Source organism: Denticeps clupeoides, chromosome 5, assembly GCF_900700375.1.
Source record: "Denticeps clupeoides chromosome 5, fDenClu1.1, whole genome shotgun sequence".
In the NCBI taxonomy this organism is placed as follows: domain Eukaryota; kingdom Metazoa; phylum Chordata; class Actinopteri; order Clupeiformes; family Denticipitidae; genus Denticeps; species Denticeps clupeoides.
Genome location: NC_041711.1, coordinates 15142102 through 15162826, shown reverse-complemented (window position 1 = coordinate 15162826; position 20725 = coordinate 15142102). Strand labels below are relative to the sequence as shown.

Below are 20725 nucleotides of genomic sequence, written 5' to 3'. Positions count from 1 at the left end.
GGGCTAAGCACCCACTTTTCTGGACATCTTACTAATTTGATAAAAATACTGTGTTAGGAAATGAAGTAGAAACATAAGTGCATGAGGTAAGGCGCATTCTTCGCCAACCAGTCATAGTTCTTAAAAAGCGCTGGACTCTGAGCGCTTCACTGCTTTGACAGTATGAATGGATTAAGATGCCAGATCTGGTGAAGCAGACAGGAGAGGACAGACTAAAGGGGTGAAGCATCTTTTTATTGAAAATACCTCTACAGCAGCCCAGTGGCTGGAATCAAATACATTTTTTTTCCAATGTGTATAAAACTTTACACAAACCTAGTGATAAAAACAACATCTGCCTTGGGCAAGACAATTTTGACTTCAACTTGTCTTTTTTTATTTTAAGCATCAGGACGTCCTGAGCGAACTATATAGCACCATGTTTAAGTGATATGTAATGGAATGCTGGGAAGAAACGGAAACGGTCGTACTTTTTCAGGGTGTGTGACAGAGGGCTTAACCGCAGTGAGGTTGGGGGAAGACTTCCACAGGCTGTGGATGCGACATGTGCAGTCCTATGTTAGCAACGCTGACATGTCGCACCCTTTTATGGAAATGTTCCTCAGAGCACGGCAAGAAAAACGCAGACGTCTCGACCAGCAAACAGGTAACATTCCCCACGCACAGACTGTGTCTAAGGAGATGTTGATAAACAGAAGATAAACATTAATATACGCCCATGATTCATCCACTTCCACCCCAACTCTGCCTCGGTGAGGCGGCTTTCATGTGGACCTCACTGAACACCGCAGAAAAGCCAGTGGACCATGGAGACCTGGTTTTAAACACCATCATAGGTGCGCTACTGCAACACAAAAGCCACTTATCTATTTTCATTGGATCTGATACACAATCGTTTTCTGTCATTAAAATCAAAATACAAGAATTGTTTTCAATGTATGAAAATGAGATATGAATTACATTTGAAAAATTCTGGTCTATTGCCCACCCCATTTAATTCCCCTTCTTGAAAATACTCCTTGCTCTGGGGCCCTCACAATTTCCCAAGCACCTGCTTGCCTCAGCTCCCAGAATGCCTCAGTCCTTCAGAGAGATTTTGCGGGACACAGTTTGGTAGAAGACACCCCTGAGCAGGGAAGCGTAGTCAGAGGCTCTTAATAGGTGGCGCTGGGCGAAGGCCACGTCGAAAGGTCGCCCCCTGCTGACAAGGTCACGAAGGTTGGCCTCGTTGACCTGGGTGCCGGTGGCCAGGACGTACAGCTTGATGCCGGCCGCCTCTGCGTCGCGTGCCCGCTTCTCGATCACACTCCTGGTGATCCCCTGCGAGCGGCCGTCCCAGAACACCAGGAGCTTCTTCACCCGCGTGCCGCTGCCCCGCAAGCGTTCGATGGCGTAGTTGAGTGCGGCCATGATGTCGGTTCCGGTGTTCTGGAAGACTGCATTGTTCACGTTGGTCATGATCTGCGTGAGGTTGCTGGTGAAGGTGTTCAGGTTGGCATCGCGGCTGTACTGGCCAACGGCAACGCGAACTTGAGCGGCCCTGGTCGCCTGGGTGTCTGCCGTGATGAAACGTTCTGCCAGTCTCTTTACAAACTTCTTTGTTATCTCGTAGTTCTTGCTTCCCACGCTAGCTGAGCTGTCCATCAAGATGGCGATGTCGGTTTGAGTGTCGAATGAGACTAGATGATAAAAAAGCTCATTTAATAACATTTTACCAATGCCAGGGTTTTGATGCCAATTAAAGAAAATACATTTTAATAATAAATGAATAACTTAACTTACTTGGGCATTTGTAATTGGGGCACTTCTTATCTGTTTGAAAAAATCAAGCATCACTATTTCTTCATCCATTTCAAAACAATTTCTTGTAAAAGACTAATGGAATCAGGCAATACCTTGACAGATCTGGGCAGTCAGATTTTGCAGGAAGTCATCCTCCAGAAGCTCTGCAAAGTTGTCACGCACCAGAGAAAATCCCGGTTTTGAGACATCACTGGCGCAAACCAGCTGCCCCAGTTGCTCTGGATTGGGCATCCTGCCTGAATAGTCCTTGACTCCAATGCCTCCCACCTTACGAGAACAGAACAGAGCTCATTAATGCTAATTACAACCTGAAGCTGTTCTGATTAACCTGGTGGAGGGCCATATCTCTTATTTTTCCCAGTGGGTTCTTGAGTGGCTGTGCACGAATTACTCCTTTTATGAGCCAGAATTATCACAGCAATAACAAACCAAATATTTACTGAAGCATTCTAACAACGGCGTTACAGGAACACAGTTTACCCTAATTCCTTGGTTACATAGCACGTCCAAAGGCTCCTTGTCTCTGACGATGTCTGAGCGTCCGTCTGTGAGAACTATGACCACTGGGTCTTCTTTCCTGAAGCGACCAATCAGGTTCTTGAGGGAAAACTGCAGGGCCTCCCCTGTATAAGTGGCCTCGGCCAACCACCTCAGTTCCTTCACAGCTCTGAAAGGGGAAAAATAAGGATGTCATCAAACCGTGAGTCTGAAACAGGTTAAACCATCACAGTATTCCATAAAATAAGGTTATTTATTTATTTATTAAACTTGATTGGTTCTTGGGATAACACTATTTTTATTTGTAGTTCATACGTACTGTTTGAGATCAGTAAGTGTGCGAATGTTAGGGTCCCCCAGTTTGACCACCTCCTGGGCATTAGGCCCACTGTACTGGACAACGCCAATACGGGAGTCATTCACCCCAAACTGCAAAGTGAAATAAAAGGAAGGTATGCGTCACACGAACAGGAGCAATGACATTGAAAAGAAAGCGTCATTTTGCAGACACTTTAAACATGAACACAAGACGGCACCTTCATCTGTTGGTCTCTAACCAGCCTGTCAATAATGGCTATGATGACATCCTTCGCAATAGCAAAGTTGTTGGCACCAATACTCTCAGAGCTGTCCACAACAAAAGCGAGGTCCATGGGTCCACATGTGCACTCTAAACAAAGTTTAATCAAGTTTAAACACACAACTGTGCATCCAAAGGCATTCATCTTCCGCTGAACACATGGTGTGAGGAAAAGAAACAACAAACCCCAGCATTCTTAGCCATTCGTTTTTAGCACACATTAAAGAGAAAAAAGTGGGAAAAAACTCACCACAGCAGGCTGAGCGAGAAGAGAAGAACACACAAGAAAAATTTCCATTACATCACAGGACACCAGCAAACATCACATAAAGAAAGCCACGCAATGTGTTGCCTATTTGGCAAGACTCTGCATTGCCTTGCATATGTTGTAAATGTGCAAACTAATCCTTGTCCTTGGTCATCTATAGAATAGGTGGACCATCTCACCGATTTTCATAATTCCCAAGGAAAATAGAAATTGTGCCACTGACGGGTTGCAGTTAGCAATGGCATTTTTGGATGAAAAAGTGCCCGGTTCATTGTACAGCTGTCACAACAGCAGTAAAAAGTGGACTTCATCATGCGGCCAAGATTCAGATAAGCAGCGATTACAACTGAGGTACGTCATCAATTTACAAAAACTTATAGAGCTTATATAGAGCTTACTGAGGTGGAAGACAAACAAATAGTTTACTTTAATTATAGTTGTTGCAGCAAAAGTAGCATACTTACAGCACATCCTCATGATGATGTCCAGGATTTCACAGTCCTACAAATTAAGATGAAAAAATAACTTTATTTTCAAGATACCCAAAGTTAAACATGCCTTACAAAAAGATTTCCTTGGCAAGCGTAGGAGCTGCACACTTATGCAACCAGCTCATTGCGTGTTTTTTGTAATATTTAGTTTTCAACTGAATTGTACAGGTTATAAGTCACATTAAAGGCGTTGATTTTTGATGTTTAAATACATCAAAATAGCCTGTGCACACTTTTTATATCTAAGTTAAAATGCGAGAAAATTCCTTATTCAAAAGATCTAAAACAATATAACTACATACAGCGACTTATCATTTTGTGATATGGCTTGTGTGAGTGTTGATGGAACACAGAGATGAGGGATGCCAGACTTTAGCTTCCGTGAGAGACACAGAGGCATGAAGCAAACGCTGTGTTGCAACTTTTCACATTGATGAACCAAAAGTCTGTATTTAGCAGGCTTTTGGTTTCTTTCGAACCAAATGTGGAGTAGCCAATTTACTTCGCAGCTAAATGTGGTCTTTCAAAGACTATTATTCAAAACTTTCTAATACCCCTGAATTGCTGTCAAGCTGGTGAATGCTTTAACATATCAATACTTACATCAGCTCCTGCTGGTCCTGGTGGTCCTGAAGGCCCCTAGGTCAGCAATTTGCAATAGTCATCATTCATACGGTCAACTTACGCTTATCGTTTAAGTGTTAATGCAATTGGTGCTGCAGGCTTTTTGGTGCTGAGACTAAGTCAGTTGCTTTGTTTTGTTAGAAAACGCACAAAATTAGCTGAAAACCCCAGGCCGAATAAGAGCATATTTGAGGTTGCAGCAGCTGGAGAGAGTCCAGTGGGAGAGAGCAGCTTCACCAAATTGCACCCTGAGCACAGCCTCCTTCCCACAGGCCCATAACTCAAAAAGAGGCTGTTTATCACGAACCAGACTAAAGTATGCATACTGACTCATCCTGACAACAAGTGGGCTTGGCAGAGGGCGGTTTGGGTCAGGGGGTTCTAATTAAAGGGTTTTTGCAATATAATATTTTTTGTGACATGCACACAGCATTTCATGTATGTTCTGCCCCATGTTATGCTCATCAAGCCACAAAACAATTTAGCTCCAGTTCTACCTGCAGCACCGAAGTGGATGAAACCATCATACTTACAGGTCTGCCCTCGGGTCCTCTATGCCCTTTTGCTCCTTTGAGACCAGGTATGCCAGGTTGGTTATTCTAATGGACATCAAAACATGAGAAAACATTGGAATATTACAGCTTCTAGGTTCTAGCACAAGTCTAATGAACTAATTCATCACTGGCTCTAGCATTTGACTCTGTACTGAATGGCCATGAGTCATGGAAGGCTATGGTCACGCATGATGGTTAATGTCAACCATCTGTCCCAATATAAAGGGGAAAGGATCTACCATGACGCTTCAATTGCCTCCAGATTCCAAGGCGAGTGCAAGTCACTTACAGCATAACCCCAAATCAGGAAGCAGCCTGCTAGGAATGGCATCATTGTTAGGACTAATTCAGCTGATTGATATTGAGCCATTGCTGAGTGCGCCGATGGCAGGGGTCACAGCTGACGCGCAGGCTGTTTACGGGGGAATGTAAAAACATTTCATAACAATCCCGTGCAGCAAAAATATTCAGGCACAGAAAGGGGCTTAAGCCGTTGAGGTGGGAGAGAGAGCGGCACCTTCTAAGGCCATCTGCTGCAGATGTGGGCTACAGGGACCTTCTCAGTTCACAGCTGCCTCGTGTAACAAGCACATCAAGATCAATGCTGTGTTAATGATGGGCATAGTCAATATTTCTTCTCGAAAAGAGATTTTTCACCTGAATTAAAGTAAGTGAAGATCAGTAATCAGTAAATTCACTATAGGCACCATCTTCTGGAGGCTCATTTAAGGCATCAATTTCACTGATTCAAAACCCCTTGAAGACATTAATTATTCTGTTTGCATGTATTGCTATAGCACATCCTCAAATAGTTTTTTTTATAACATTGTTGGATCAAATACTGTACAATACTCCTCAGCTAACCAATCTGCAGCCTACATGCTTCAATTTTACATCTCTACAGATGTGCTTTGCATGTCTTGTAGTGCCACTGCTGCTTTAAGAGCCTTTGACTCACATGCACTGTACCTGAGCACTAACAGCAAGTGACGTGACATTAAAAGTGATTTTATTTGATGTATTCCAATGGAACACAGCATGCACCACATGCAGATTAGTCACCAACCATGTGTGCAGCAGATGAAGCATCGGTGTAGAACACAACAGCAACCATGTTCATTACACAGTACTGACAAAACGAGTGGGAGTGGGACTGTTCACTGCTAATTATGTCGTGTGCTGTTCCATTCATGTTGACTACGACCGGCGTCTATGCTACACAGACTGTATGGCGCTGATTGACATGCAACCAGAATAAACATCCAGCAGGACTGAGTACATATGGTTCAGCTTATGATTGCTGACTAAATGAGTTCAAACAGCAGACATTTCTCATTAAAACCTTTGTTCAAGCCGCTATTGCAGCCATTTTGTTTTCCATTGTTTTCTGAGGGGAGTATACAGTCCCTGTAGCATATTCTGACATTTCCTGAGCGCTATGGACCTCCCTAAGCCTTGATCTGGAATGTTGTAGCCACAAACACAGGCATATTACTCATGAACACATACATCTAGTCTTAAATGTAAAACACTTTTAGTCCATGTCTAGGCTTAATCCACAGGCACAAAACAGACCCTATGAATTTCAGCAGGCATGTTCTTTCTCAACATACATAAATGGGAACTTTGTAAAGCCACTGTTGAAACATTGTCTGCAGAGTTTTGAACACTCAAATGTAATCAACCGACGAAGACCAGAACCCTGATTCCATATCATCATGAAAACATGATACTGACTTCTTCTCCTTTTTCTTCTGCAGAGCGCTCTGCGCTCCACTCAGCCAGAAAGGCCCTCAGAATGCTTTGATGTCACATGTTTCTGTTTTCCTCACTTGAAACCAGTGCAGCTTCAAGACCCTCAAGACATGAATAATGCAGATGTTGTATAAAGGAAACTGTGGTCTGACCAAAGCATATGGTCCCAGAAAGCCCAGCTGAGGAGGTGCTAATATTTTCGCAGAAAGCAAAGCGAAGGCTGCTTAAGAGGTAAGGCGACAACGCAGGCGGCAGCACACACTGCAGCCTCCCCTCACTTTCACAGGCCAAAACAGTAACTGCTTTCCTTTGATTATGCTGGGAAACACAATTCAAGGGTGAAAATTGAAATGGCATGCGAGAAACAGCAACACAAACATTCCGAAAACAGACTAAGAACAAACAGGCAGCAGGGAATCTTTTTTTTATCAGTTAATTGAACCATAAAACTAGTTTTTAGAGAAAAATGACGAGGACAAGAGCGCTGTACTTAACACAATCACACAGTTCTGGCTACATCTGTACTGTATTATAACGCAAGGCTAATGAAAGTCTGTTTTAAGTCCATGCTGCAGTTCTTGGAATGATACTGTGGATCAGCAGGTTGAGTTCCTGTCTGGGTCATTTCCCACTAAAAAGAGGGCCTCCATGAACAGTGACATCACAGAGGAAATACAGTTTTTTTACAAAAAAATAGTAAGCTACATCAGCTGCCATTATTGAGCACAGAAAAAAGTGTTAAATAATAAAAAAAACAACCAATATATGTTTTTCTGCAATATATGTTAACAAAAAAAATGAACAAATTGCACATTTTTGCAAAGAATCTCATTTAATTCGTAAGACACACAAAATACACCTGCACTAAATTTGAAAGGTGCAAAATATTTCAAATTCATTGTGCAAATTTTTGATAAAAACATGAGTGAGTGAGATTGTACTCTGAATCGAATGTGACTTGGTATATAAAGGCAGTCTATGACCTCGGGATTTAAAGCAAGCAGGGTAAGATTATTCCCCAGTAGCCCCTCTGATCAGGCTGCATGTGCCAAGATGCTTTATCTGGCATATGAATCTGGCACGGCTCGTGTAAACACAAATTCAGAGAGAAGCCTGTGTTGTTTATGTGAGTGTTTACAGATCTAAAACTACTTCTCTGTCTAATGTCAACATAGGAAGAGAATATTTAACCAAAGAAGAGGAAGAAATGTCATTTTGGGGACCAAATACTTAAGATATGAACATAAACAGGGCTTTGCAAACTTTTCCAGGCTAATAATCAGCATAAACCTGATACGTTTGCAACCTGTGTTTAATTAGCAAAGAAACGGGTCACTAGAAGAATAAGTCATTCCCACTCTCTTGATATAACGTGCTTCTGTGTAACATAGCAACAAATACAAGACCTGCAGGAAGAGGTGGAGGGGAACCCTGTTGGTTCAGCTCACTGCATGCAACTTGGAGAACATGGTTCATAAAGAAATGTGATTTCCTTATGGTTACCGCACTCCATATTGATTTGATCAGAAGAGGAGCAGATTGTTTTCAGTTACACCATTACCATTACACCATTAGCAATTTCATCACAGATATCATTTCAAACTTGCACAAACTCTTGAACCATCTCCATTTCAGCTGATGCCACAGTGTCATGGTGAAACAGGCAAATTTTTAATTTCCTGTTCAAATTCATATGGTACAAAAGCGCATGAAGAATTATGCATCATTCGGCAGTCTTATAAAGTCAAAGAAATTTCCCTACAAATAAAATGACCTTGGAAATGGGCTTCTGGGGAAACCTTTCAGCTGTTAAAAAAAGACTGGGTGTCTCTTAAAAATCTAGCAATGGCATTTAAGTTCTCATCTTTTCCACTGAAAGTAGACAGCTGCACACATTCATGTACACTGTCCCAAACAACCAACTCATAAAAATATGTAGCGCGCAGAAGACTTGCATTCTGACCCTAACCTCCTGGTTTCCATGGCAACAGTCTGAACACAGCTGCGTTGGCTCAGAATAAGTGAAGAATATAGCGCTGACTTTCAGAGATGAGGTACATGATATGTGAGATAGGAATCCTAAAATGAGAAAGATTCCAGAAGGGAGTAGCAAAAACGAGATAAAGAGCGTGGGTTGGGGTGGGGTGGGTTGGTTATGTGAGTGCGGTACCAGAAAATGCCAAAATCAATAGTAAAGTCCCACATGACTTACATCAGGTCCAGAATCGCCCGGCTCTCCGTCGTCTCCTTTTGGCCCGGGGGTTCCTCTGGTTCCCTGGGAAGCGGGAGGAACTCATGTTAGCACCAGGTCTTTTTTTGCTCCCCATCTATCCATTCTAGACTGTCTGTTTACATCTTGTGGGGGTGAGCCAGCACAGCTGTCGTAAAGCTATAGACTGTGAGCACAACTCACATCTGCCAGGGAAGGGAATATAGCCTATGTCTTCAAATTTAAAACATTCGCCCAACTCTATTTTTAATCACATGGTACATTTCCTCATTATTTACACAGACATCTTTCATCGGATGCATATTATGTTGTAGTTGCACAAGAAATTTTGCACTTCTATTACCCTTTGCACATACTCGTTTCTGCTTGTCTATTGTCCTATATGATTGCATTCTGTGCTGTTCTGTCCCAGTTGTGCCTCTTTTCTGCTTGTTGTGTCTTGTTGCTGTCATATATTTCTTTCGGAACCAAGCCAGATTAGATTTTGTATGAGGGTCAGAGTTAAAAGACACATGATTGCTTTGAATGGAACTAATAATGATATTGGTATACTGTATAGTGTTGTTAAATACATCCACTACAATGGCCATTTCTTGAAGCACAGCAAAATGTTGAGGCCAGATCATTATCATGAAGATTAGGGTTATATCGCTACCATCAAAGAATACATGGCCGATTCTAACTGTTGATAACAACACAACAAGGTAAGAAATTGAAAACTGATGCATTGGGTATTGTTTTACACATACCGGCTCTCCAGGATCACCTCTGGGGCCAGGATAACCCTGAGAACCAAAAGTGAGGTCAGCACAATGCAGTATCATTACAACAGTTTCAATTCAATGGAGGCAAATATTACATAGGCCTATACCTGGAAGCCTGGGCAACCAGCAGTTCCATTTCCTGCAGCACCGTCCTCTCCCTGGAAGCAGAAACAGCAGAAACATGATTTAGGGAGGCATGTACACCTCAGATCTATAGCAGTTCCTGTTGTTTGACACCATCATGCCATCAAGGCATCCACTGACTTAAAAACTCACCCTTTCTCCCATCACCCCCCTGTCTCCTGGAGATCCCTTAATGCCCCTTGGCCCTTTAGACCCCTATTGAAAAATGTGAATATGATCAACTTTACTTTATATTCAATCATCACAAATAATGTTTGCATACTTACCTCTGGTCCAGCTTGGCCTTCATCTCCCCTGTACCCAGGTGAGCCTTGCCGTCCGGGTACACCCTAAACAATAAAGGTGAAAATAATCATGTATTGTTGATAAACTGCAAGCTCTAGTCCACATGAACTTTTACTATTGCATCAAATGCAAAAAAGCATGTTTTATATGAGAATCCTGGAGCAGACTGGGGAAAACTACAACCCATTCAGATTTAATTTCTCAGCTCACTAAATAAAGGTGGCCAATTTGATACCAAAGGCTAATTATCTCTTCCCTCTTTCCAAAATTGGACCAGTGGCAGCAAATATTAACCTTAGTGAGTGAGTCAGGGGAGAGAAAAAGTTTTTTTATATGATGCATTGACTATAGACATGGAAGAATTAAATCAGCGCAGCGGAGGTTTGGAGAGAGGCAAAGAGACTTCCTGAAAAATGTATGGACCTCTGCTACTTTCCATCCAGTTTAAAGCTGAGCCAGTTCTACGGGGAAATCAGTAAACTTCAAGTAAGATTTGCTTGCTCTTGTTCCAGAGAACACAGAGCTGCACTGAAACCATATATATGGGCCTGAACCATGGGTTTCATGTAAAGATCATATGACATCATGTCATTCAGTAACATGTGGGATTGCTTCATCTTTTTTAAAAAGTTAGAATGTGAGCTAAAACATCTTGGGATGCTCAAACTGATATACTGAGATGTAGTAAAATGTGGATTGCTGCAGTTTTGTTCTTTTAGATGATGAGCATTGAATTGCAATGGACATTGCAATCGACTAAGTGGGCATTTGAGGTCTTTGTTTTCCAACAGGTGGTAAGATATGTGATAACTGAGGGGGCCTGTTCATTTACATTTACAGCATTTATCAGACGCCCTTATCCAGAGCGACTTACAATCAGTAGTTACAGGGACAGTCCCTGTAATTTAGGGTTAAGTGTCTTGCTCAGGGACACAATGGTAGTAAGTGGGATTTGAACCTGGGTCTTCTGGTTCATAGGCGAGTGTGTTACCCACTAGGCTACTACCACTCCCTTGTTCACTAGTGCAAGATTATGTAACCTAAGGATTTACATGAATACAAAAAACAAATAATAACAAGAAACCTATTTCAAGAAAAATAAACAAAATTACCCTTTTTGTTAATGTGTAACTATATTGGTTTAAAATGGGAGGAGCCAGAGGAACGACTATCTCACATACTCATTCTGGATTATTTAAAGGTCCGCCCATCAATAGGTCACATTCAACAACAACATAATTATCTGGCTTACTTTACAATAGCAAACAAACACCATTACACTAGCAAACAAGTGCCAGCTTTTGCAGAATTAAAAAGAACCCCACACAGAATATAAATACTAATGCCAAGACTCAAAATGCAGGCACTTAAACTAGGCTTGCTACTTGCTCAGCATTAGGGTTCCCACTCTTGCCAGTGCAGGTCCTGACACACTCTACACTAATGCTAGCATAATGCTCTGAAACACAAGCACAGCCATTTGTTAGCATATCAAGCATTAGAATAAACACTTTTGGTAGTCCTTGCCTTCACCTTGGAATTATATTGTCATTAACTTTAAATACTGCAGCCTGCAGACAGAACAAATCTCTTTCAATTGAAATTTTAGATATTGTGATGTGATCAGATAATTAATGTATTGAATGGTTCGTCAGGTTTTAGAAAATGTCTTTACTTAATCACCCAGCTGTATTATTATATTAGTATTAGTGGTGTGTGCATTAAATAGAAAATCCCGTAAGAGCTCAAAAATCTGCTTGGAATGGATTACCTAGAATTACCTTGAATACACTGGCATGAGCATGTTCATATCAGTATATCATAACAATCCAATCCATAATCTTGATTCAAACCAACGGGACAGACCATTACCACTTGTGCCACATAGTGGAACTAAGGTTCTATAGTAATGCTTGGTATGGTAAAAAGAAGTTGCCAGATTCTGTAGCTTCCCAACAGAACGTAATCTACCCCATCTGGGAACCTTCTGGTTGTCTAGGGGTACACATAAATTCCTTCCTTTTTGTTCCTTCCCACATATCCAGACGTGATTTCTCTTGTTTCAACTCCAGCCAAAATGACTTTGTTGTGTTTACTGGCCTCATGACCTTGCTCGAGGGTTGGTTCTCTGTGAGTTGAAGAAGAAGCCCTGTCAAAATGCCTGTATTCTGATGTCATACTTCTGCTTAATCCAAACACATGCATCAAACATCACAGTTGTATTTTTACAAATAAATCTTTATTTGGATTGTACATATAATAGCTACAGCTATATATATTATAGCTATTTTCTGTTTAGGAGTAATCCTTTGATTTTTTAGGGAGGGTTGGAACATACCACCTTTGCAAGGAGCTGTTAAATCCTACATTGTGATGCCTGTATTCTGATGTCATACTTCTGCTTAATCAAAACACATGCATCACAATGTAGGATTTAACAGCTCCTTGCAAAGGTGGTATGTTCCAACCCTCCCTAAAAAAACAAAGGATTACTCCTAAACAGAAAATAGCTATAATATATATAGCTGTAGCTATTATATGTACAATCCAAATTAAGATTTATTTGTAAAAATACAACTGTGATGTTTGACTCCATATCTTTATCATTATCATTTTTTTAATCCTTTCCAGGTTTAAAGAAGGTCTGCAGAAGAAGGTGTGTACAGCACATGACTGTGTAAAGCTCATTGGGTGCTGCATGGATTTTTGATGAGGTAGTGAAGGATTGACATGTCTCACGCAAATCTAAATGGATGACCATGTTTAAAGTTAGCAGACCTGGGTAACAAGTTCCTTTGCAACCTGTTCAAGCTTGCCCGCTACAACGGAACAAGTGAAAGAATTTAGAATGCCCATCAGACATTTAAAACCATATGCAGAAAGAAAATACAAGCCCTTGAGGGAGAATCAGAAGAATACTGGGAGAGTTTTGTGTTCTCAGTGGCAGGTTTTTGTGCTAGCATGTGCTCAGAAAAAAAATATATATATATAAATAAATATATAGATGCGTCTTACTGGATCTCCATTTTCCCCTGGTGTTCCTTCACGTCCTTGTTGACCACGAGGTCCAGGTTCCCCCTTCAGAAGACATGCTTATCAGTGAAATATATAACCTGGGTTGGAGTTTTTCTCTCAGAATGAAATTATAAGGCAGCAAAGAGCAGAGCCTGACTGACTATGAGAGCAACCAAAACGTACTTGTGCTGAATGTATGAAGATTAATTATAGGAGAGTCTGGAAATTATAGGAAATGATGTGGGCAGGACCTCCAACCCTCCTAGCCACATTAAACGAGCAGAAAGCACAGCGGGATTGTCATGAAATTAAAATCACACTTACAGGCCCTCCTTTGGGCCCTCTGTTCCCCCGGGAACCTTGTTCGCCCTTCTCTCCTGCTGTGCCCTTAAGAGAAAGTGACATTTGATTGATACAATAGTTTCTGGACTGTAAAATGGGACTGGGCTGTTAAACTGTTTTGAGATTATTACTCTGTCTCCTATTGGTCCTTCAGGTCCAGGTGGCCCCTGAAAACACCAGAGAAAATGGTTTCATTGTAAGAATTGCCAAATCTGAGAATATTGTATGAACAAGAACAATCTTACATCATCCCCTCTTTCTCCTTTGTCCCCATCAGCACCTCTTGGCCCTCTCTCACCCTGAAGAAACAAAAGGAAATGAATGAATCTCTGTGTTTAAAGAGCGTGTCAAAAACTTAATTTCCTTCAGCAGTGACAACCTGCCCAATGTAAATATTTCCCTGGGTGAAGTTAAACCATTCTCAGTGCTTTCCTCTTAAACCCTATCAGGAATCGCCAGCTCTGATACCACAGGTAGTTTTAAAGTTTCTGGAGGTATGTGGCATCAAGCACAAGGTCCATTCCCACTTATATGGTTGAGAGCTGGAGAATTTGGACCTAAGACTAACCAACAGAACATTGTCCAGATCATCAAACTGCCTGCAGCAGCATGTCTTTTCCCAAGACAACATTGTACTGCTGTCACCTTGTTACGTTGCTCAACAGGCCCGTTTTTGTGCTCACATTCCCATTATAAATAAATGCAGTCACGTTTACTAAACTAAGCTACCATAACTTTCTGTAGACCAGATTGTTCACCTTCTACATGACGTTCAGTGACTCTTGGAAGCCCATGACCCCGCCGCGAATCCACCTGTTGTTTTGGAAAGGCTATGATTTTCTACCACATCCAGTTGCTCGCATCCTGTCAATTTCTCCAGCTTCCCACTCAACAACTTCAAGTGCGGCTTAATGACCTCATAATTTTACCTTTCCTCCAAGAGATCCGTAGTTCCCTGGCCTTCCTGGTCCCCCATCACCACCAGGCTGACCCTAATAAAAATGACACATATTTTAAATCTATCTTTCCATCTATAATGTTAAAATTATATTAAATATTTATATAAAAAATTATATTACTTTTTCTCCTTTGTTACCATAGGGACCAGGATCTCCCTTTGGACCTGGCTCTCCTTGTAAACCCTGTAAAAGACAATTTGATATTATAAAATAAATCAGATACTTTAAAAACATAGGATACTTTTTTTTTATAAGAGATGTCTAGCTAATGCAGGTATTTTTGAAAACGGTGCTTGCAAATTTTTTGTTTAGAAAAACAGCTTGTGTCCATTGTTTGGTAAATGTTTGGTACATTTCATTGCACACATCCTCTGTCATGGTCACCAGATGTAGGCTGAGTGGAAACAGACTCGCTTAGGTGGAGCCTCTGAAATTGGTACCGCATGAAATTAGATTCGATCCTAGGATTCAGCCAATCCATGTTTTTTAACCTATGTCTGTCACTGCGCGCCAATTTGTTTTGTAAGATGGCAGATATTTCATGCCTTTTAAAGGAAACTGGACTTTCAACAGTAGGGTAACGGATGCACCAGTGTCTCCTTTTTGGAGGGGAGGAAGAGCAGAGGATCACCTTACAGATTCACAGCCCTGACGTATCCATAAACACGGTCTCGGTATGGTAAACACCTAGAGAGGTGAGAGTTTTAATAGAACCCACTTACGTCTGGACCTGGGGAGCCTTTGCAGCCGGGCAGGCCAGGGTAGCCGGGTTCACCCTAAGAATAAACATAAAATACGCTGTTGATCCAGACTTGATCCAGACTTGAAAAGTAATCACACACATCTTATATCGTTTCCAAGGCCTAAATAAACTGTACAGGCAGTAGATTAAAGTTGACACATGTGAAGGAGACACAGCAGCATTGTAAACATGACAGATGAACCGTACACTGGGTACAGACAAACAGTTGAAAAACGGCAGGGACCACACAAGCAGACAGATGACACACACGTTGAGATCTCGAAAAAGACCCCAGACACAAAGTTTACTGTAGAAGCAACATGATGCAGTAGGTGCCACCGGAAGCTTAACATTTAACCAACAGCAGTGATCTTACCTTGCGTCCATCGGTGCCGTCTATGCCATGCTGTCCTTTGTCTCCCTATGAATAAGTTGAGCAGCGTTTAAGTAAACATGCACAACACTAAATGATGAGACGGTGAAGAATAGGCTACGACGGCAAACCTACCTTGAACCCTTTGTGACCCCTTTCGCCCTGAAGTATACAAAAAAGCAAGCAAACAAAAAAGTTACGGTCTCTCACATAAAGTTATATGGACACTAAAAGAGAAAAGCACATTTGCAAGGGACATGTCCTACCTTGTCACCTCTTGGCCCTCTGTCTCCCTGTTGAAAGACAACGTGTCCAAGGTGAAAAATGTGAACTGGTACTCCATGTTTGTCAGTATAATAAAGTCATGACAAAAAAAACACAAACCTTCATTCCTTGGTAACCAACTGGGCCAGGATCCCCAGGATTTCCCTATTAAGCCCAAAAAAATGTGTGCATTATTAGTGTATGAGACGGGACACACCCTGTACAGCCACGAGCTGATGGTGTCTGGGTCATCAGAGACAAATTTTAAGCCATGGATGTGTTGTGTCTACGCGTGATAAACAGATATCCAAATAATGGGCTCACTGGCCCCAGTTCTAATAAAGGCCTAATGGAATAGCTGGTGTCATTCCAATGTTTGCGTGTGTCCTGTGGGTCTTGATTTTTTTTCCCCTTTGAATGTCTGTGTGTGCTTGCGTGCACAAAAAAAATTGATTGAAAGAAATGTGGTGTTTAGAAGACCATTTTTGAGTGTTATATACGTTTATTCTCCATGGTGTTGACAGATAATGCCGTTGAAATGTGAAGAGCCTGAGGGCTTCGAGGTGATGAGTGAAATGTTCAGTGTATGCCATTTGTAGACATTTTCACATTCTGTAGAGGCTTACACATTCAGTATCTTACAGCATTATTAAGCATTCTGTTAATTAGTTAATTAATTAAACAAAATACAGAAAATAGACAAAAATGTCATAGCATCATAATGTCATTGCTTAAAGTCTAGATGACTTCTTTGCAGCATGGTGGGCAAGGTCAACGTGTCAGACGAGGATTGTTCACTCACCACTGGTCCTATGTCTCCTTTCTCACCATGCATTCCTGGCCGACCAACTTCACCCTGGGGGTGTGGGAGGGAGAAAAGGTGTTTGAATAGCAGCCACCATGCATACACATTTATTGTAGTAAAGGTGGAAATATAATTGATAAATGCAAGTAGTTCAAATCAAATATCTAGATGAGTGCCACACACCTTGTATCCTGCATCTCCTGGTGGCCCTTTAGGTCCTCCTTGAGCCTGGCAACAAAGAGGAGTACTGATGTGAGGAATTTCTGTGAAGGTATATGTATCTGAGGAACTGTGGAGGTGAAGTGATGACGACCACGGTACTTACAGTGCAGTCAAATGAGCAGCACTGTAGAGGAAGAGAGAAAAGCAACATCACTTCTGTACAACAACAAAAGAATAATGTCAAATATGCTGGAAAGATATGCATAATAAGCACATACCACATCTTTTGTTTCATTCGTCTGAAAAGAAGCCAAAACATAAAATTAGCAATCATAGACAAACCAATCAATCAGCCAATCAAATTACATGCAGTAGAACACTCACCATTATGTCAATAATGGTCCTGATGGTCTGGAGGGGGCTTGTCCGTGCATTGTCAGCGGCGGTGAAGTTTTGCCTGTAGGTCTTGTCTGTGGCGATGATGGACAGACGGGTGTCCTGTTTGATCAAGGACAAGGTTGAGGTCAGATCATATACAGTTCAACACATATACACTTATATCTGTCAAAACAGCAACTCCCACGTTTACAGCAGCCTAACCGCTAGGATTACTCTGGGAAACTCTTATTTCTATGATGTTAGCCACCGAACATAAACCACTGAAATGGCACCAGAATATGTGACTTGTCGGACACAGTGCTAAACTGTAAATAAGTTGAACATAGACAGTTATGAAGAAAAACACTGGAGTGTTCCAGCTTTGCTTTGGAAACACAAGAACAGAGTAGTTCTTTATATGGTGGCTTCCGTTAAGAGGCTCTTGCTTTCTAGCCTTGATTGATTAGTTGAGTAATTTCACAGACACAGGTACTGACCTCCTGGTCAGGGGAGATGGCCACAGCGAAGACTTTGATGCCGTGCTGCCGGGCCTCATTGGTGGCATCCTGGATTCCTCCACAAGGCTCTTTATAGCCAGTGACAGGGTGGCCATCGGTCACCACCACAATGTATTTATTCTCGTGATAGTAGGAGCCTCTAGATTAAAAAACAAAAATCTACTTAGGAGTTTGTCTTCTGGATTTAACTTTAATTTGAATACTTCAGGCTAATCTTTCATTAACATTCCACAAGTCCTGTCCCATCTTGTCATACCATGAGATGAATGAATTGTGAGTGAATGTGGGAGTTCACAGACCCGATCATCAGCTCAGCGATGCCCCTCTTGATGGCACAGTCGGTGTAAGTGCCCTTGCCAATGTACCGGATGTTGTCAATTTCTTTTTTCAGCGCATTCCTGCCTGCCACCGCTGTCATGTCTCCAAGTTCCCGGACCATCTCAATGTCATCGCTGTAGTGCAGAGCTCCTGAATTCCATGTCACCCTGCGGTCGCATGGCTGTCGGCTAGCCACAAATGATCAAAGAAAATATTGATTTTTAAAAATGTGGTCGTACACAGGCTGTCGTACTAAAGCTAGGTTGTCAAATGTTTCTCAGTCAGCATTTCATTTTAGTAACTTAGAATCATGCCAGATACAGGATGTCAGACAAGGTCAAAGGTCAGTTTAGAGTTTATTGAAGGGTTAAGTGGAAGCAATAGGTCACAATCTGGCATTTATTTAACCTCCTAACACTTGTAGGACCTGTTGGCTGGTCCAGAGATCCACTCCACGTCTCCCCAACTTAAAACATAGTGTTGTTACTAATCAATAGACAGTAACTGTCTATGGTGCTGATTTCTGGACTATTGTATCCCAAACCATTTAGTGAAGTGAGAGTGAAGTGATTGTCAATGTCATGGTGACACAATGAAATGTGTCTTCTGCTTTTAACCCATCACACTTGGTGAGCAATGGGCAGCTATGAAAGGCACCCGGGTAACAGTGGATGGTACTTTGCTCAGTGGCACCTTTGTGTTCCAGGATTTGAACCGGCAACCTTCTGATTACGGGTCCGCTTCCTTACCTGCTAGGCCACCATGGCCCCCATTTAGCAGAAAAGTAAAACTGGATGGGTTCTTAGGTGGCATTTGGAAGGTCAATGGTTGGATGTGAAATGTGAAAGCATGATACAAAACATACATTTCAACTAGGTTGTCGATGAAGGTCTTGGTGAAGGTCTTAATCTGGTTGATGTAGAAATCCGGAGGCTTGACTCTGAGGGCCACACTCTCTGATGTGTCCAGAACGAAGAAAAGATCCACCGGGCAGTCTGGATGGTGAGAAGAGATTCAGTTATCAGCTTTATCCCACATCAACATCACATTCATCATTATCCACTGTATGGTGTTGATACTGTACTGATGCACAAAAATGCAGTTATTGTAGATATTGCATATATAGCCTATTCTTAAATGTCAAATGTATAATTAATATAGTTTTAGAAATAGGTTTGATTTAAATTACTGTTAGAAATGTCTTGTTATTTGTAAAGATGGATTGATAAACTCAAAATGGCTGGTAAGATCATGTTTTAAATCAAATATATAATGTACCAGATAAATGATTAGATAATCACTACATTTCTAATCATTCCATTTGGCAGGGGCATGTCAATAAGCATGCCTCACCAACGTTTTCAGTTGGCTCTGGGCACCTGAGTGGCCTGGTGTCATGTGACCTCAGAAAGATCACATGATTCCAAGACCCACAGGAATAGGCAGGGCACTGATACTGTCCCACTCATAGACAAAATCACACACAAATGTAAGCACTGTCAACAACCAGACAGATATAATCACTATATAATAAAACAACAAAATAATTAACATAAAAAACTCACAAAATATAGTGTTACTATACCCATTTGCAATTAAAAACTAGCTGAGGCCATTTTTGTGATACAAAAGTTCAGTTTAGTGGTCCTATTTATCAGTGTATTAATTCTTTTCAAATAATAAATTATCTTTTAATAATTGTAGTATTCACTAAAGTTACACATTATACCTGGTGAAGTTACAGTATGTGCGTCTTGTTACAATAAACCAGCGACATGCGTTGACTTAAGATGGCGATTTGAATAGTTTTAGAATAAGAGCAGACATCACAGGTAACACCGGCTGCTCTCTTACCGTTAAATCTGGGTTCGGGGGCGACTTGCGCGCGTAACGCTGCCCACAGCAGACAGAGGCAAGCGACGCTGAGCGCAGATCTTCTCACGGCCATGGTCCTTCAGACCCCCGCACGGCCAACCGTGCACCGGATTACGGTACGAGGGCAGCAGCAGCCGCGGCAGCAGCTACAGCAAAAAAAACAAAAAACAAAAAAAAAAACCGTATGTGTAATATTGAGAAATATGGAAGGCAGTCCAGAAGAGTTGAGGAGCGTCCGCTCAGAGCCCAGCGCGGACTGCAGGATGACGCCTCCAAACGCAGATGGATGGAGGAGGAGGAGCAGCAGCTCCACACACATCCCGATCTGCCCCAAAGAACGCCATTTCCATCCGCAGAGCAATGGAACTAAGAAAAAGCATTTCTTCATCAGCACCACCAGAGATTACTTTAATTCCAGATAATGTTCTTTTCATATTGATGATATTAAAAGATGGTGTAACATGATGGGCGTTATGTGTAAATTATGAGTGAGATGCAGGATGTAACAAGCTGGAAGGACTAATCACGCTGCCAAGAAGTCAAAATGGTTTCTAGGTGGGACATTAAATGGTAAATATTTCAAGCATATGACATTAGGAAGTATGAGTGTGAGCGTGTGTGTGAGTTTGTGTGTGTATGTGTGTGTGTGAGGAGTGAGGGAGTTGGTCTGGAGCTGCGTGTTAGGGTGAGGAGTTTTTGAGGAGGATGAGTCCTCTGTTCCACTCAAAGTTCATGCATTGTGCGTGCGTGTGTGTGAGTGTGTATGTGTTTGATTTGGAGTGGAGAGCCTGAGAACACATCTGCATCTCCTCAACATCCAGACCATGAGGGAAAGAAAAAGAGGAGAACCTGGGCCAAGAACTCTGCAGGCTGCTCCATGTGCTCCTTGGTAGAGGAACAGCGCCATCTAGGAGTAACTCTGCCGCTGATATCTGCTCAGGCGCTGGGATTATGTAACAACGAGAGAGAGAGAGAGTG

General features: G+C 41.8%; 1 protein-coding gene across 1 annotated transcript; it reads right to left on the bottom strand.

The window, feature by feature from the left end:
- Positions 1-213: 213 nt before the first annotated feature.
- On the bottom strand, positions 214-20093 carry col6a1 (collagen, type VI, alpha 1). Its single transcript, XM_028978862.1, has 35 exons — positions 19727-20093; positions 18738-18867; positions 17854-18060; positions 17534-17693; positions 17043-17156; positions 16937-16957; positions 16822-16842; positions 16680-16724; positions 16494-16547; positions 15812-15856; positions 15694-15720; positions 15563-15589; positions 15431-15475; positions 15035-15088; positions 14433-14495; positions 14283-14345; positions 13599-13652; positions 13485-13520; positions 13336-13398; positions 13012-13074; positions 9978-10040; positions 9844-9906; positions 9675-9725; positions 9553-9588; positions 8786-8848; positions 4798-4863; positions 4244-4279; positions 3614-3650; positions 3132-3140; positions 2838-2971; positions 2621-2730; positions 2284-2470; positions 1896-2070; positions 1783-1812; positions 214-1679 (listed from the first exon to the last, which is right to left on the bottom strand). The coding sequence occupies exons 1-35, from the start codon at positions 19818-19820 to the stop codon at positions 1078-1080; spliced, it is 3048 nt and encodes a 1015-aa protein (XP_028834695.1). The 5' UTR covers positions 19821-20093; the 3' UTR covers positions 214-1077.
- Between the last annotated feature and the right edge of the window lie 632 nt (positions 20094-20725).

Coding starts and splice junctions, on each gene's coding strand:
- col6a1 (XM_028978862.1), bottom strand. CDS start 19,820: ATGGCCGTGAGAAGATCTGCGCTCAGCGTCGCTTGCCTCTGTCTGCTG. Junction 16,843..16,936: donor CGAATGAAACAAAAGATGTG/GTATGTGCTTAT, acceptor CTTCCTCTACAG/TGCTGCTCATTTGACTGCAC. Junction 2,471..2,620: donor ACACTTACTGATCTCAAACA/GTACGTATGAAC, acceptor TTCCCCTTTCAG/AGCTGTGAAGGAACTGAGGT.